At 37.4% G+C, this 16,796-nt stretch overlaps 1 protein-coding gene and 1 long non-coding RNA gene across 9 annotated transcripts in view; one reads left to right on the forward strand and one right to left on the reverse strand.

Moving 5' to 3' along the window:
- LOC132912762 (uncharacterized) overlaps positions 1-16,796 on the reverse strand; it is a 54,276-nt gene that overhangs the window by 18,639 nt on the left and 18,841 nt on the right. For 4 of the 8 annotated variants that reach the window (XM_060970459.1, XM_060970460.1, XM_060970457.1 and 1 more), the window contains exons 2-5: positions 15,064-15,258; positions 14,752-14,855; positions 6,480-6,641; positions 5,512-5,595 (exon numbers count right to left, since the gene is read on the reverse strand). In XM_060970459.1, coding sequence (XP_060826442.1) covers positions 5,512-5,595; positions 6,480-6,641; positions 14,752-14,855; positions 15,064-15,258 — 545 coding nt within the window. Of the gene's footprint in view, positions 1-369; positions 662-5,511; positions 5,596-6,479; positions 6,642-7,482; positions 7,679-14,751; positions 14,856-15,063; positions 15,259-16,796 lie in introns of those variants that run through there. The other 4 variants (XM_060970465.1, XM_060970464.1, XM_060970462.1 and 1 more) reach the window with 3 other exon arrangements.
- Positions 820-1,906, forward strand: LOC132912844 (uncharacterized). Its single transcript, XR_009659282.1, has 2 exons — positions 820-1,121; positions 1,531-1,906. It is a non-coding gene; the product is annotated as an uncharacterized LOC132912844 (long non-coding RNA).

Genomic DNA, 16,796 nt, shown 5'->3' on the forward strand with positions numbered 1-16,796 from the left:
TTACATCACGAAGGAGGCTCCATTCACTCGCGAATGAGGTAATTAAAGGCCACCTGGAGAACGCGGCGAGATTAGCGGAATTGATTCGTCGAATCGTGAGTCGCTTTTTCCCTCTTTGCATCTTCCGTCTTGCTATCTTATCTCTCAAGGGCGCAATTAACGAGCAGCTAGTTGGCCCAGGTAATTGCAATTATATACGCATCGTAATTAGAACAAACACTTCTTTACGCTCATTTTAACTGTCCTTCGCACTCGAAAATAATTTCCATAACACCTTGACGATCGCCGACTTATCTTCTGTATACCTTTCGTTGGATCTACTATCTCTAATAATAGTAATGTAAAATTCAGAAATATTCATATGCTTACGAGTATGTTATATTAAATGCAAAGATCACACGTCGTTGTTCGAAATTCACTTGGATCTCACTTTCACTTGCTGGCCGTTAGTGGCGGAATTTTCAAAGGGGTACGTTTGCTTGCTCGCCCGGTTGCCACGCGTTCATATCGTTTACGAGATATCGTGTTGACGTGTTTAACATGTTTTTAATTGAGACGGGTGCTGGTTGATTAGAATACGACGCGGAAACACGAATCGGCCGATCGTCGAACCGGCGAATCGCGAGTCGCTGCTCTGTGTGTGTGTAATCGCAGGCCTGCGCTGCTCGCGACTGAGCCTTTGCCAAAGCGGCTTGATACGCGGCCGACGTACCCCACATACGCCGCTCTGTACGGCTTCCTTTTAGTGGGGGATACTTTTGCGAGGGAACCTACATTTTCTAAAATCGACAGACGCCTTCTGAACGATCGTGCGACAACCAGCCAAGACGCATCGTCGCGTACACGAATTTTTCATTTATTATTATTATTATTATTCATGCTTGTTTTTTAAGATATTCAAGTATCTAATCTACGTATGCACTTTCGCGTAAAGCTAAATAGCGGCTGCATAGATAGACTTTACATTATCTGTGTCTGTTTTTAAGGTAAGTAGAAATCCATTTATGAGCATTTCCATTTGTTGAAATGTAATTTCAGGTGATATATGATTATTCGAGGTTTTACCGATTCAGTCTACATATCTGAACCTCAATTCTTATCGCATAAAGGAAAAATCATAGGTAGTGGGGAAATTTGTCGAACTTCTATCGCATAAACTCCAACTATATAAATTGTTTGTCCCTAGATAAGTTCACATACAGTATTAAGCAAAACTGAACACACATTCTTTAGAACTCTTGTGATAACTATTTTAAAATTCGACCAAACGACTTGATTCTTTCTTCTTTGAAAAGTTAGATGGATTAGTCGATTAGAAGATGCGCAAAAATTGTTCCTATTTTTAAAAAATGATTCCATTTTGACGGCTGTGTGTTCAGTTTTTCATATTATCCTAAATAGAGTTCTATCGTATTGAAGTGTTTAATACACACGTGTATGAGCTTTTCAGAAACTTGTATCCCATGTGGGCAGATTTTGTATTATAGATGTTTCTGTCATGCAGTAGGTAATTATGTCTTTTTTCTACAGTTGTATCGGTACAAAGACTATCGACGGTATCGAGCATTAATCATCTCATTCGCAGACGTGTCTTGGATTAGTATCGATCGGTGGTAATTTAAATTCCACTTATAAACGATAATAGAATTAAATCTCGCTATTAGAGGCGCAAAATTCTCAGCTACACGCGAGGAGACTGATCTGTATCTGCGGAACTGATAAAACTCCTCTTGTGGAATTTATTGCATGTAAGAATGGCGAATAAAGATTCGAGAGAAACTTATGGAACAATGCGATCTGTGCTTTATTCAGTCGTGTAAACTGTGATAAATATATGTAGGAATAAACCGCATCATTGTATGTAAACGTCGACGAAATGGCGCGTAATAAATATTGATGGCTGAGATTTACAGTTGCATTTATCTGCATATATACAAGTTAGAAACGGTAATATTTACCGCGTGAAAGTTTACAGTTTAATATTGCAGTAGAAAATTTTATTTATGAATTTGTAAACATTAGTTTTAGATTTATTAATGCTTTATCGCATCACTTTTAATTTAGAAGCTTTAAATTTTATTGTACGGAGTATACATCAAAGATTGTACGAATTGCACGATTGATATAAATCGACTCTTTTGGGACATTTCATTCAAGTAAATCACCATGCGTTATCTTCGATATTCGATAGAATTTAAAACAATCGCGCGCTGATTTCGTCGAAAAACCAATGGATTCGAACGAATTTTCCTTGATAATAAATTATAAGTAAAACGAATGTGATTACACCTGACGACGTTCAACTTGTTTAATCATCGACTCTTCCAAGCAGGGGAATAAAAAGAGTAATTTTTTCCGGAATAACGATAAGGCGAACTTTTCTTTCGGATACTGACTCATTTTTCTTACGCAATCAATAAACGAGCTACGTCGTTTAAGATTATTGTCCTGAAATCATTATATTCACCATTGTTCCGTACTTTAGATCGTCCTTCGATTGAAGAACCGCGAATGATTCATTCGTCAGAAAATAACTTGCACAAAAGTGAAGAGGATCTAGTAATTATCGTCAAATATATAACAATTGATAAAAGATAAGAAATTTCTAAAATGGGAATTCACAATCAACGAAGAACTAATTGCATAAATTTTAAATTCATAATTTTTGTTGATAAATTTTTATCAGCAAAATGCTTAAAGAAAGATGACCTTAAAATACCACATAAGTAGACTTTGAAGTATAGCGTGAGACACATTGACGAATGATAGTCGAAGAAATAAAGTGACAGAGAAAAAATATCAGCTGAATGTCTTTATAACCCATACAGAAAACCAATATTGTCACTGACATTAACATATGTGGTATTTCTACCTCAAACATTTAATACGTATTATGTAAATCTACATTCGTTTTTGTTTATCTTTTATTCATCTGCTTTTAATTTAAGAAACCTATGAATACATTTAAATAAATAACAAATATTATCATTTGAGAAACATATTCTCCCAGTTAAAAAACGTTTTTCCTGAATTATTCGGTAGCCTGCCATCGAATGTCGAGGTAAAGCTTATGCAAACGAGAACAAATGTCGCCTATATGACTTTTACATGCGCGTTTGACACGACGATCGTTTTTCCATGCAAATTATCTATCCTCCATACGCGCTCTTTTGTTGCTTTTGTACATATGACAATGTATTCAAGCGGTTTCTTTCTTATACACGTTACACTTGGATCATTGTGAATGCGAGTGAAGAAACACAAAATTTCGTCGTAGAATACCCGTCGTTATCTTTTCAACGTCAAACCATCCTGATATGGTACCAATTTACAGTAAAGTTTAAAGATCATGAATTTTTAATCATGCCTTTTTTCTTACAAGCGAGTCGCGCCTTTCCTTAGGAGCTTTATTCTTCTCGCCTGATTTCTCGAGTTACAAGTCATCCCACTCGAACCAGAACCTTTCTGGCAGAGGATCAGGTTCGAATTTATCCCGATGAAACTGCGATTTCGACGCTACGAAAATCGATAGACAGTGTGGGAACACGTCGTCCTCGCTTCCCGCTTTTATCTTTTTGTTCTCCTTTCAGTTTCAATTAAAAGAGCTCGGCGCATTTTTCCCAAGAGCAAGATAAATACAGAAAACGATAAGATTCGTATTTACCTGGAAAATCTTTTTGTGTGTTTCCAAGCTTCTAAAATTTGAAATTATATCACCAGTTTCATCTATACTGGATTTCCTGTTAATTTTTTTTTTTTTTATTAATTTTGGAGCAGTTGGTTTCTCAATGTAAAAAGTGTAAAAAAGTGTTGGGCTAACTTTTTTTCTTTAAATTCGTCGTTTCTACGAATTGTTCACGACAATGAATCCAAGCTGTTGATCGATAGTGGACATATAGGAGTGAAAAATCGTGTAGATGTCGATCTATTGGTTGCGGAAAGTTCTCAGTGAGAATCGAACGTTCATACTAGAGTACATATCGATAACGAGTGACTCAAGGAATACACGTAGAGACTTGACTACACGTGACAGGAATGCGTATTGTGTATTTGAGATGTATAGGAGCGTGATACGATTGGGAAATGGCAGAGTTTTGTGTGAATAGTTCGCGTAAATTCGAAATGGATTGTTAGAAGTCAGACATCTAAATATCTGACGGAGAATTAATTTAAATGTTAAATGCTTCAAACTTCCCAATGCAAATATAGACTCGCAATAAAAACATCTAAGAATAAAATTTCATTCGAATCGTCAGATAGTCCAATGTACGTACAGAAGATTAATGTCCACGAGCAAACCGATTTCCATACGAAAAAGTTTGATTTCACAGTTTCCCCAAGATAGAGATTGTGTCACTTGTACCACATTTCTTTTCCAAATGCTACATTTTCTACTCTCAAATTCCAGCCTATGACAATTCCCAGTCTTGTACGATTCTACCACAACCATACCGTAATTAACGTAATTCCAACCAGAATAATTAGAAAAATTCTTCCACAAGAACTGCAAAATCGTGAGCACCGAACGAGTCGTCTCCGTTTTACGGTTGCATCGACTTCTTTCTAAGGATACCTCCGGCTCGTGGGAAGGTAAAAAACGCGCACTGAATCGTCAAACAGAGACCGGCAGCGACAATGATGATTTCTACGCTGCTTATGTAACTCTCTAAAGCTAGGTCGTTCGACGTTGGTTCGCTCGTCATCGACGAACGAACGTCATTCCGATTGAAGCAAAAAGAAAGAACTACATACATTATAAAATTTCCTTATTAGAACAGTCATTAGTATTCTAATCGAATATTAATTGGCATGGTGTTCTAACATCGCTCGACTGGAGAACGGATTTTATTGAGTAAGATAAAATGTTGGGTCATCGAGATTACGCGGTGAAATAATAGTTATAGGACACGAGATTTTAGAACGGAGCAGATATGATCGTAAAAAGTCACGCGAAACGTGTATTTTAGGATACAGTCGGGGATAAAGACAAGAACGTAAGTAAGTGTCAATGAAGCTTAATGGAACTAGTACATGGTGTTATAAATCTAAGTTTATCTATTAAGACTATTTAATGAATCGTTGAAATTAATGTTTACATTTCTATGTAAAGAAACCATATTTAACGAAACATCATTGATATCTATTTCCACTAGTTGCTCACTTACTTTTGTCCCAGACTGTACATTGTGTGTATTATGTTTTGAGTCGTTTGTAAGAAGCGAGCCTGTATGTGTATTTGAGCGAAAACGCTCGAGGCGCCTAGGGCCAGGCAACCCGTTCCACATCGCTGCGTTGCGGTGCGATCATCCTAAATCATAACGCCTGTGCCTATACTTTGAAGCACATATACGTGGATTTTTAGAGTTGTTTGATATCTTCAAACGATGTCCAGGCATCGAAAATTATAGCCTGATAGAATATAGCTTGATAAAAGGTATATATTGGTTGTGAAATCAAAACAGTGTGTGCTGTCTCGTTTGAAGAATACGAACGACGTGAAGGGCTACTTACTTTCTAAGGACAATCGCAGGGCCATGGCCAAACGTGAGAGCGCGTCTACCAAGGGTGTTATATGTCTTTCCATAAGCTTGTCATCTAGCAACCAGCGTTAGTCGAGTTATTAGCTCGAGCAAGGAAACGTGCAATTAGAAATTGATGTCATGTTTGTTTCTTTCATGCTTTTCATTAACAACTGCTATATTTTCTTAATTGCGACTGTTAAATGTGCATTCTGTACAGGGTGTTTTAAACCACATCTCCGTTTTAAAACATGTTACATTAAATCGAATAAGACACGTTACAAGTATTAGAACTTTACAATGGAAAGTTAATCGTGGAGGAATATTTTCCCCATATCTCAAAATTATTCTTTTCTTGTATTTCTGATTTTCGGTGTTTTGTATTTGTAAATGGATATGAAACAGCCTGTACAGGTGCGGACGTTTTCTTGTAACTTTTGTTTCGCAGAGGAAACGTTCGGTTGCAGAGTCGCGGCGCAACCAAGCGTCAAAGAAGCAATCGAGATACCCGAGAGTTAATTGCCAACCGGGCAGTGCCGCGTTTTAGAGATGTATCAGGGGTAAAAAGGCGATCAAGATGGTTGGTAGTTAATTGTTAAGTAGGTAACAAATACGCAGCGGGTAGAAATATAGCCGTAGCGATTAAGAAAGGAATTCGAAGCTCTCCAGATACGTCTCCTTTCTTATTTCAATGCATTCGAGCGTTTTCTGCAGATGGCAGCATAGCTTGGTTACACATCGGATACACTTGCGGTCATCTAAACTAACATTTGTTAAAAAATTAAAAAAGCGAACATATGGTGAAATATTAATTTATAATTTTCCCGTTACTTTTCTCAATCTGTTTCAATTTATAAAAATTAATTGTTACGTGTATTATAGCTCATTTTTCAACGTAAAGCAAAGCTAAAGGCGCAAGAGAGAGCGCAATTACTTGCTTATTTGTGTATTTAGACTTACATGCCGGATGATCGTATAATCGATGGATCGGGGTGTCGTTCAAGTTACCCATCAATCTCACCACTATCTTCTCAACGAAATCTCGAACCGTTTCCATCGTGTTCGCCTCTTCTTCCTTCGTGGCCAAACCCCGTCCCGAACTGGTAGCTGCATTTTCCACTCCTAAAAAATTCAAATATTTGTTTAAATTATTTTGCAAAAGCGGTGCTTTATACTTCATAGTCAGCTTTAGTTTAATTAAACGATCGACGAAACGACCGATGAGCTTATAACTCCTTTGAGAATTAAAATCAAGGACGTCGTTTAGCCTCGTAATTAATTTCTTCGTTTCTCATCGTTTGCGGTACTTGCACTATCTTTCGATTGAATTGTTCGACTGGAAACGGAAGCGAGATTCATCAAACCGACGTTATTGTGTTCAATTAAGCACACTACATTTAAATTCCTTTGAATCTTCGTAAGGTTCGAAAGGAAAAAGATTCCATGTGAACGATGAGCAGCTGTCCCTGCGATATCATTTTAAACTGGGTCAACGAGCATAAGTCCGGCATCGTTAACATTACTTTTACCTTATCAGCTTGATATATGAACATTTTATAGCACACATCACATATGTTTTATATATGATTGTTCAATTTTTCCTTCATAAACTACGGACGATTCCTGACAAATAAAATACTAGTTCAATTAACAATCTAACGTAATATCTTCAAAAATACTAACCTTTTATCGTACGAGATTAACAGACAAGTGGCAATTATTTAACACGTGACTCTTTAATTTGTTCGTCTCAAAACTGCAAATATTATCTGTTAAACAAACTACTCGTCTAATTATTCTCCTATATTATTATCTATATCGTTCAATCATTATCTTCAATTTAACAAGAATAACGAAAATATCTGCTACTTCAACAGGTTCCCTAATTTTTCCATCCAATTAAATCCATCCATCTAAGATACAAGATAAGAGGCAAGAAAAAGGAAAAATGGAAACAACTTACTCATTCACGCGGCCGTAACTTTCTCCCCCTTTCGTCAGAACGAACGATTGTCCCAACATGAGCACGAATCGCGTGTTGCCACGAACATTTTCAAAAACTGTTGACCGAATCGATTTGTTTACAATAGGCGCCGGTCGAAATGACGTATCAAGTATCGGTTCAAGGGAACGACGCGGCGCGATCGCGAATCTTTGTGCAACTGACGCGGCGCTTTCTAAACGAAAGTATCGACGACCATTAAAGATCTACCACTGTAGTCCTTTTTTCCCCTTGTGTTTGTAACCGCATTCTCTTAGGCGAGTACCGCAAGACCGGTATATTTATCAGTTATCACACGGCTTCGAGGCCGCTCGAGCGCGAACAGACATCGATCTTCGCTCGAGGATACTTGGTTCGACGTTCGTCCCACGGCGTCGATCCTTTGCCCTTCGGTTGAATCAAAATACAATCTCTTTAGTCTTTCGAATACTCCATCCTTCGTTTCCTATCATCGACCATTATGTGTTTTATTTATTCAATCTTTTACTACAAATTCTCTTTCTACATCCTTTTCTAGAGATGGATATTTAAAGATCGTTACGGATCTTGAGACGATTCTGATGAAACGCGATTCTGATGATCGTTTTGATTGCGTTTTGATGTTGGATGTTGCGAAAGGATCTTATGGAATTTTTTATAAATTCTTCTTCTATAATTCTTCTCCAAAGATGGATCTGTAACGTAGAGTAGAAACTGTTACCGATCTTGAGATCAGTGTGACCGTTTTTGTTGCTTTTTAATCTAGGACAAGAGTACACTTATGAAACTTCGTTCCAATTTTCTATCACTTGTCTCTAACAAGCATTATTTTTGGCTTGAAAACGAGGCTTCGTTTATTAAACATTTCTTATCACTCACTTTTGTCAAGTTTCAATTTGTTCGTTCTAGTTGCACTCTATTCTCGAAAGTTCGAAAAAAAACGAGGCTCTATTCGTTAAATATCCTTTCTCAATTTTCCATCAATTTCTTCTTTTCACATTACATCTTCAACAAGCCTGCAGTGAACAAACGAGAAAAAATCTCTGGAGGAAGTTTCTTCGAAATTTTTACAATGCCTGCAGAATCATCAACCGACTAACCCGTTCCACTCGTCGAGCCTTTCGAAACGTCTCATCCACTTTTTCATCTCCAATCATCCCGTTCGAAGCCAGACTAATCCTTCAGTCTTGATTAGGTATCGCGACTTTCGCGCGCTTCTGCCGTCCTTGTCTGCTATTTTCCATTTCTAAACGTATAGAACCGGTTACTGGAAGCCTTCCTCACCATCGACCAGATCTCGAACAAGCTCTCTGAAAGTCTTCGACGACGTTCACTGAAAAATGGCAAGAAAACGCTAGGTTCCACGATATTTTCACCAACGGGACCTGCTTTCACGTTGCCGGCTCGTTCGACTTCCGTCCTTCGCGATTGCAGCTTGTTCGCGTGCACGTTGCAATTATTATCGATACACGATTATTCCCCACGCGTGGACCCTGGCAGTCACCTTGCGGTTGCACAACACGCGCGTGCACGAAGTAAACGACGTGTCGTTGCGAGCCGAGTCGAGAAGAATCCTCCTTCACGGAATAAACGACACGAAAGAAAATTCACGCAGGAGGAGAGGGGAAAAAATGTTGCTCGATCGGTCCGAGTGGCGATCGACATTGACCGCTCGGTGACTCGTTTTGCGCGAGCGGATTCTTTCCAGGGATGCGAGTAACGGAGCGGACGAGACGGCGAAAGAAACAAGCAGAAAGGATTACAGGAGTGCGCGATGTTACTCCCAAGAGTACTGGAGCAGAACTGAGGTTCGCTACGGAGGGCCCGGAGACAATAAGACCGATGAGCGCGCGGGAGTTCCGCTTACAACCGGCCCGAAAACCGATCGGAATTCGGCCCCGCGGCTCCTAATCGACCCTGCCACCGTGTCTTAACAACCTGCTTGCTTTAAGCTTTTTCCGCGCCCCTTGCATGATGTCTTCCAGGACAGGAGTAAAGTGGTTTCCTTGGAAATACTTATCTAAAGCTCGTCTTTCTTTTCTTCATGACGAAGAAAATGGTTTGTAGTCTCTTAACGAAGGATTCGGTTAAAAGGCGCATCGTAGGGAATTTTTTTTTCCGGAATTAGGTATTTGATATTAGGTGCTGCGTATAAAGGTTGGTTTCTTTTTGTTCTTATAAATTTTTAAAAATATGCGTACAAGTTTCTTCTCCTCTTATATGGCCAAGAATATGGATTATGGTCTTGTACGGAGGAACCTGTATAAAAGACGCGTTGTTAGAAGCAATTCCAGTGCAATTACGAGTTGAGTAATTTCTTGAGGAAGAAAGATATTAAAACACGTTTCGTTAGAAGCTTTTCTCTGCAATTGCAAGCCGAGATTATCGTGGATATAGGTTGATCATGTGCTTTAGATTCTTATAAATTCATGGACTTATTTCCCTAGAGGTTTTCTTCCTTTTATTCAACGCAGGAGATGAATCGTGATCTCCCGCGGTAGAACAGTATTAAATGATCTTAAAAGATTAAGGTGCTTTAGATTCTTACAAATTCTTGGAGATATATCTCTAAAGTTTTCTTCCCTTTTATGCAACGAACAAAATGATTCATGGTCTCTGGAGAAGAACGATACTGAAAGATTTTCATTCTTAAGATATTTATAAATTAAAACTGTGATGAATAAAAGTAACGCGATGTGATTTAGATTCTCGTAAATCTTGTCTCACATTCATCGATCTCAGGAGAGTGCAAAATCTTCAGATTTGCAATTTTTTCAATTTCAAAGATCTTCAAGATTTTCAAATTGAAACCTTCTCGTCATTCTGTTAACATCGTTTCATCGTTCTAAAGGCCATTAGCTATTAAAAAGCTCCCCTAAATTTTCATTTACAATTCCCAATGTAAAACTTTTATAAAGATATTCTAACTACGTTCTATCATTATCATCTATCAATCAATCTATCATTTTATATAAAAATTCGACTTCAGCTTATTGCAATTCACGAATTTAAGACGAACGGTAATCAAGCGAAGAGATCGCGAGTTCTAACCAGCTGGAGGATCTGGTTTTCTGAAATTTCGCGCGACGGAATGCGACGCGATCCATGCCGGTTTCCTAGAAGAAATAACGAGCGTGGATCTTTCGGCTCGCGAAAAACGACGAACAGGGACAAAACTGTTGGGCACGACCGTGCTCTGACCATGTTTGGAGAAAGAACAGATCCTTGGAATAGGCTGTGTAAGTTGGTAGAAATCAAGAAACCTGATGCGTGTATCCATGTACAAAGAACGCATCTCCATTTGGACAAACCTCCTGCCATCTTGCCTCCTTCAGGAATTCATAATTCCTGTAACTCTCAAACTGCATCCTTCAAACTCGTCTTTCAAACGACTATTCAATTAAGGTTGTGTAATCCTTCTCTAACGTGGATAAGTTTTCTCGATTTTAATTACGTGCCAGACTCATTTTTGTTTAAAAACGGAAACAAGAAATCAAATATCGTAGATTCTTTTATATCTGTCTCAAAGTTAAGAAATTTTCGAAAATTTTGGATCGAAAAGCAAAGAGCTACAATCAATTATAATTCCTTTCACAAAAAAAGAAAATTTTTCTTATAAAGAGTAAAATTTAGAAATTGTGACCTGATAGTTAAACACAGCATACACACGTAATATCAGGTTAATAAAACGAAACCACGGATCTTGTTAAAAGTTTCTTGTTCTTCAAAACTTCCTTGAGAAACTTTCCCAACGTTACTCAACTCTCTACACGTACATGTGCAGCCTCGTCGATACAAATAAAATACAAAGCACAAAATTCTGGGTGGAGGGGCAAATCCATAGCATAGCATAATTCGATGACAAATTACTTTCGTGCTTGCCTAACGTTATGATCGAATAAGATAAGATCATTTGGGTTAGAAGTATACTCGTATCAAGCTAAGTAATTTGATAATGACAAATTTTTAAATTATCTTCTAATAATAGACTATTAATATTGAAATATGTCGCGTATACATTATATTTAGAACAGTATATTGTCGACAATTTGATGGCTATAGTTTTTTCATAATGACGACTGACCTTAATATTTTCTGTTGTAATTATCCTATGTAATTTAGTGCCGTGTGAATGTTATTTATTTCCACAGGTTATTTTATCGTTTCGTTTATTAGCTCTCATAATATAACATCTCCTCACTGATCTTAATGATTCTACCATACTTTCTGGTATTTTTTTTCTTACTACACCTAAAATATACGATATTTTCCTATTCATTCATTATTATGTTCGACTAATAATTTCTTACAACATACAGCATACAAGATTGATTATTCTGTGTAAAGTTGAAGATCGAACTTCAAGATATCGGAGTTTAGTTAACTCAAAGAACCTTGTCTCACTACACAAGTGACCTGCATCGTAACTTGCACTGTCAAGTTATTCATAACGGGCCGAGGAGTCATGAATCGCGTACATTCCACGTGACGTGAGACACGAGCATTTTTTTACATCGAAGAAAAGCTACAGTTTCCACGGGGCCACTATTTTATCCGTCCGCTATCTAGTAGATAGAAGTTCTCGTTCCTGATCAAACGGTCCGATACGATTCACGCGGAAAAGATCGTAGGCCATGTGCAACGAACAATGAGCATCGCGGGGAATCCAGCGTGAGATCATTTTTGCGACCCGTTCTTATTGTTGCCTCTTCCGTTACACGACTTTTCTGGCTTGGAACAAGGACGCCCGTTTCAAGATGGCACAATAGTGTCTCAGCTCGCGATTCAACGCTGAATCCAACGTCAATTAACATGTTCGTTCCAAGATTTTCTCAGGTAGTTATTTCGGGTTAATTTCGTTTTTCTTTATTTTCCTTGCGACTGTTTTTCCCATTCTTTCGCTGGATCGCTCGTGTCGTGAATCTCTTCCAATTAGCTAAAGATCTAAGATCCTCTTATAGATGTTTCCGTATAAAAGCCTAGACAAATTGCAACGTTCATTACGTCGATTGACGTTGATCTTTCGTGTTGACAGGTTAGATAATCTTCTTCGATTAGTAATAACGTCTCACGAATTTCTCAATGTTCTTGCGGCAATCTATTGGCGTGAGATGACGTTTTGTTAACTAAGACGGTGAGTTGATGGATGATTTCGTATATGTTATTTTGTATTCGCCGCGTCGAATGCTTGCAAACGTGTATCTACGTGTTTCGCGTAATTTTCATTAATCTTGCGTTATCATATAAAATATGTAAACGGTAAAAATATATATAAGGAAATAGAAAACAGAGAGAAAATTCGAGATAGATGATCGACCAAGTGATAATTATAGTGGGGGAAAATGAAAGTAGTCGGTAGAATTGGAACATCTGAGTTTGTAAAATTCAACTTCGAATTGACTTATCCTTAAGCACAGCTATATAGCCGAACAGTTTAAGGATCGCAAGGGAGACGACGTCAAAGCGAGGGAAACAAATGCTAGGTGGAGCAAGAGTAACGCGATTAAAATTTACACGAGGTCGTTTCGACGTTTAATTAAGCTTTACATCGTCGTTTAGAACAGATGGTTCGAGATTATCGTCGAGTCGTGGAAATTCGCTCGAATTTCACGCCGCTCGCTGTCTCCACGACAAACTCGCAATTAATTCCCTCTCTAGCACCGTATGCACAACGCGTATCGATTCGTCGATCGTTCACCGCGCCCACGGCTTCCAACCTGCAAATCAATTTTCCTCGAAGGACTTGCAATTGTCCGCGATTCTTCTTCGAGCTCGACCTCTTCGCGATTCCTTCGTGGACAATCGTTTCTCCGTTGCTTCTTTTCAAGGCACTGCATTAGCGAGGAACATGTAGGAATGCTCCACCTTGTGTCGCCTTGGAAGCTGCATTATTTATAAGGGGTCCGTCGGATCGATTTTCTTGGGAACTCGAGGGACGCGTCGATTTTCTTGCATTCGCAAGTTTTACTAGCTGCACTCGCCGTGTCTATTCACCAGGTGCTTTTATTCAAACTTTTCACGATATGTTTGATGAATAATTTTGGATGCAGTTTGGAGCAGAGGGTGGCGCAACAAGTAGATATTGTCGTTTGCAGAATTCGCGAATGCTTTTGAAATTCTATAGGTTACAGAGACGAGACAGAGATGGAACATTTTACAGTGGCTACAAGGAGTATGTGGATTTTCTCTATGCTATGTATGCCTTTCCTTTTGCTTAATATATTATACTAAATATAGAATATTCGTTTGACTTCCGTTGAGGATGTCTTCAGTACTGGAATTATAAAGCCTGTCAAAATAACGGTTCTTTGATATCTTGTTATTCCAATTATAATGCTAGTATTATATATAATTATTATACTATATAATTGCTTTCAAATGTTTATGACAAAATTAATGATAATATTGAAATAAAATCGTGATTATATTGTATTTGCTTATTTTCATCATAATACTTTAATTATATACACTCGTGCATAATATTATAAGTCTGTAATATTAGCAAGGAACTTTGAATGAAATTGTATGCTTATAGAGTAGAAACCAGGAAATTATGAATAAAATTCTAAATAAAATAGTAGAAATATTTCCACATAACTGGATGGTCTTCCTAAGGATAACGAGCAAAATGCTTTTTCAAATGACAACTCCCAGTAGATCATTTTATAGCAACTACACGTTGAAAAGATGATATCGCTAGGAACTAGTTTGTTTTCCTGCTTTTTCCTCGGACACGTATTAATTGAAATAGTTTCGTCGCTGTTTCTAAAGAAACCGGTTATTGAGTCGATAAAAGTCTTCTTGTCTTCGATTCGTTTACGCCCTTATATAATTGGTATCAGACCCGTTTCCGGCGATAATCATAACGATTGCAACACGGTTTTATCGATGGGGAAAGTGACAATGTCGATAATCCATGTAATCCATATCAAAAGATCGATCATTTATCACCTTTCACATTTATATTATCATCCAAGAATTAAATTTATGGTTTCAAATAAGAAAAGATATTGTTTCATTTTTTCATATCGACTTATCGCAATTAATCAAAACGTTGAATTTAAAAAAAGTGGTTTACTCATAAGTTTGTTTATCGCAAGGAGGATAAATAATTCCAAGGTGAACTTTAGAAAATAATTTTTTTATCGTCATTAATATTCTCTGCTTTTTAAATTATGTTGATTGATCGATATACTTCCTATGCAAATTAAAGATTCGTAGAAATCGTAGAATAAAGATTAATAAACAAACCTGCCACGTAAACTTGTGATTTTGCCGTATTGAAGTATCGATGTAAATCTTTCTCGTCGATTGGCCCACCGAATGCCTCTACTCCGTTTTTCTTCAACCAGTACCTAATAAAAAATTCGAATTTCATTAAAAACTTTTCGAAAGTCGAATGATAACGATCGCATCAATGTTATTTTACAAAATTATGCAAGGTAAGAGTTAAATCGAAAGGAGAAATTATGCAATCGTTTAATGAAGTTACTAGACGTTTCGTAAAATTAAATAGAGTTTCGTGTAGAATTTTGTAACGAATTAGTATATCGCCGTGGGAACCTTTGTTGACGGCAAAAGAGACAATGCCAAGCGTTATCTGACGGGTCCCAACGGGAGCAGCCTTTCCTGCAGGATTTTCCACCGCAATCCTCACAGCGGACTCCACGTCCCAAGAAAAATGGCTTTAGACAGCAGGAGCAACGATTCTTGCTCACGGGAATTTGTTTTTCGTCCTCCTTCGAGTCTCCAGACTTCCTGCAACATCGCATGTAATTTAGAAAAAATTCTGCCCCTTAATAAAAATTGATGAATTATCTGCCAAATTAAAAATTTCTGTACTAATATACTAAATTAAAAATTACTGATATTTGCTATTGAAATTTTCCTACTACTAACACTAGTGATTAAGGATCAATTTTATTGCGAACTTACGTTCAGAAATTTATCTACGATGAATATTCCAAATGCTTTCGATAAAGGGAAACAATACTTCGTCGTGCATGGACAATTATAGTCACATAATGGTACGAAACGACATTAAGGACACAGTGGTGAACGAAAGAAAGTTTAAAATTGCTACTTGTGTGTATATAATAAATTAGTAACTTTCAACTTTATGTCCATTCGTTTCTCTGGTCAAATGCATTTCCAGTCTCTAAGGTTATGGTGTTTGCTGGTGGTACCCTCTCACTTTCAAACTTTCTTTCATCCTCCACTGTACATCTCAATAATACAGTTTTTAAAAATTTGCTTTTATTAGAGGACCATTATCAAATGATCGGTATCCAATATTTCCACCGATAGTTACTTACAGTTGTTAATTAAAGTGTCACGAACAGATAGATACATAATTCGTAGAACGTTTATATGCACGAAACGAACTATCAGTTATCGACTATAACAGCGCGGTTCCGCGATTGCGATTACTCGATGTAGAGGCGCTCTAGGAGGTGCTGTACGCTTTGCAACTTAAGCGCGTAACCGGTCGAGTGCAGTGTACGCGTCGTTGTGTAACCACTTTTAAATAAATATACTTTCGAAATGCTTTCTTGCCTATATCAAATCCAGTTCACTTTCCACGACGACCTGGCGGTAACTCGATTACACAATGCTATCCATTACAAAACGTTTTTATGCCTAGTGAACGATATATATACATTGGTTCACAAAACTAAGTGGACACTTGCCATAGTATGGCTTTCACGGTTTATGTTGTACATGCTGTCTGAAAAATTTCGAGATTTTATTAACACCATAATGAGACTGTCATGATTATACTGATAAGATTTGAATCTAATTTGAAAATATATATAGAAACTGCAAGATATTCATAGCAAAGTCATGTACATAATAAAAAGTTACCTATACAGTATGAACAGCTATCTCGAGAATGTAATAAATGTTAAATATGGCCTCACTGCGTGTTGAGATTTATTAATGTAATGGATAATTGACTGTTTAATTATTTCTGTAATTTCTGCGATATATATATATGCTTGTATTAAATCTTGTAGTTTCTATATATATTTTCAAATTTATTTTAAACTCGACCAATATAATCGTCAGCGTTCATAATGGTGCTAGTTATGATTTCAAAATATTTCGTATAATACGAATAACATATTCGTAAGAGTCGGTCTTTTCTGTCTTTTCCAAAAGAATCCTTGTTCCATTTTCGCCAATATAATTACAGTTCCTCTATCGTGATTCTCCTTTACGAAAAACGAAAGCCAGAAATTACCAAGGGACTAATTTCCATAAACGTCGATTATTTCCTCCGCTTTTGTGCCACG

The sequence above is a fragment of the Bombus pascuorum genome, chromosome 12 (genome assembly GCF_905332965.1).
Source record: "Bombus pascuorum chromosome 12, iyBomPasc1.1, whole genome shotgun sequence".
NCBI classification, from domain to species: domain Eukaryota; kingdom Metazoa; phylum Arthropoda; class Insecta; order Hymenoptera; family Apidae; genus Bombus; species Bombus pascuorum.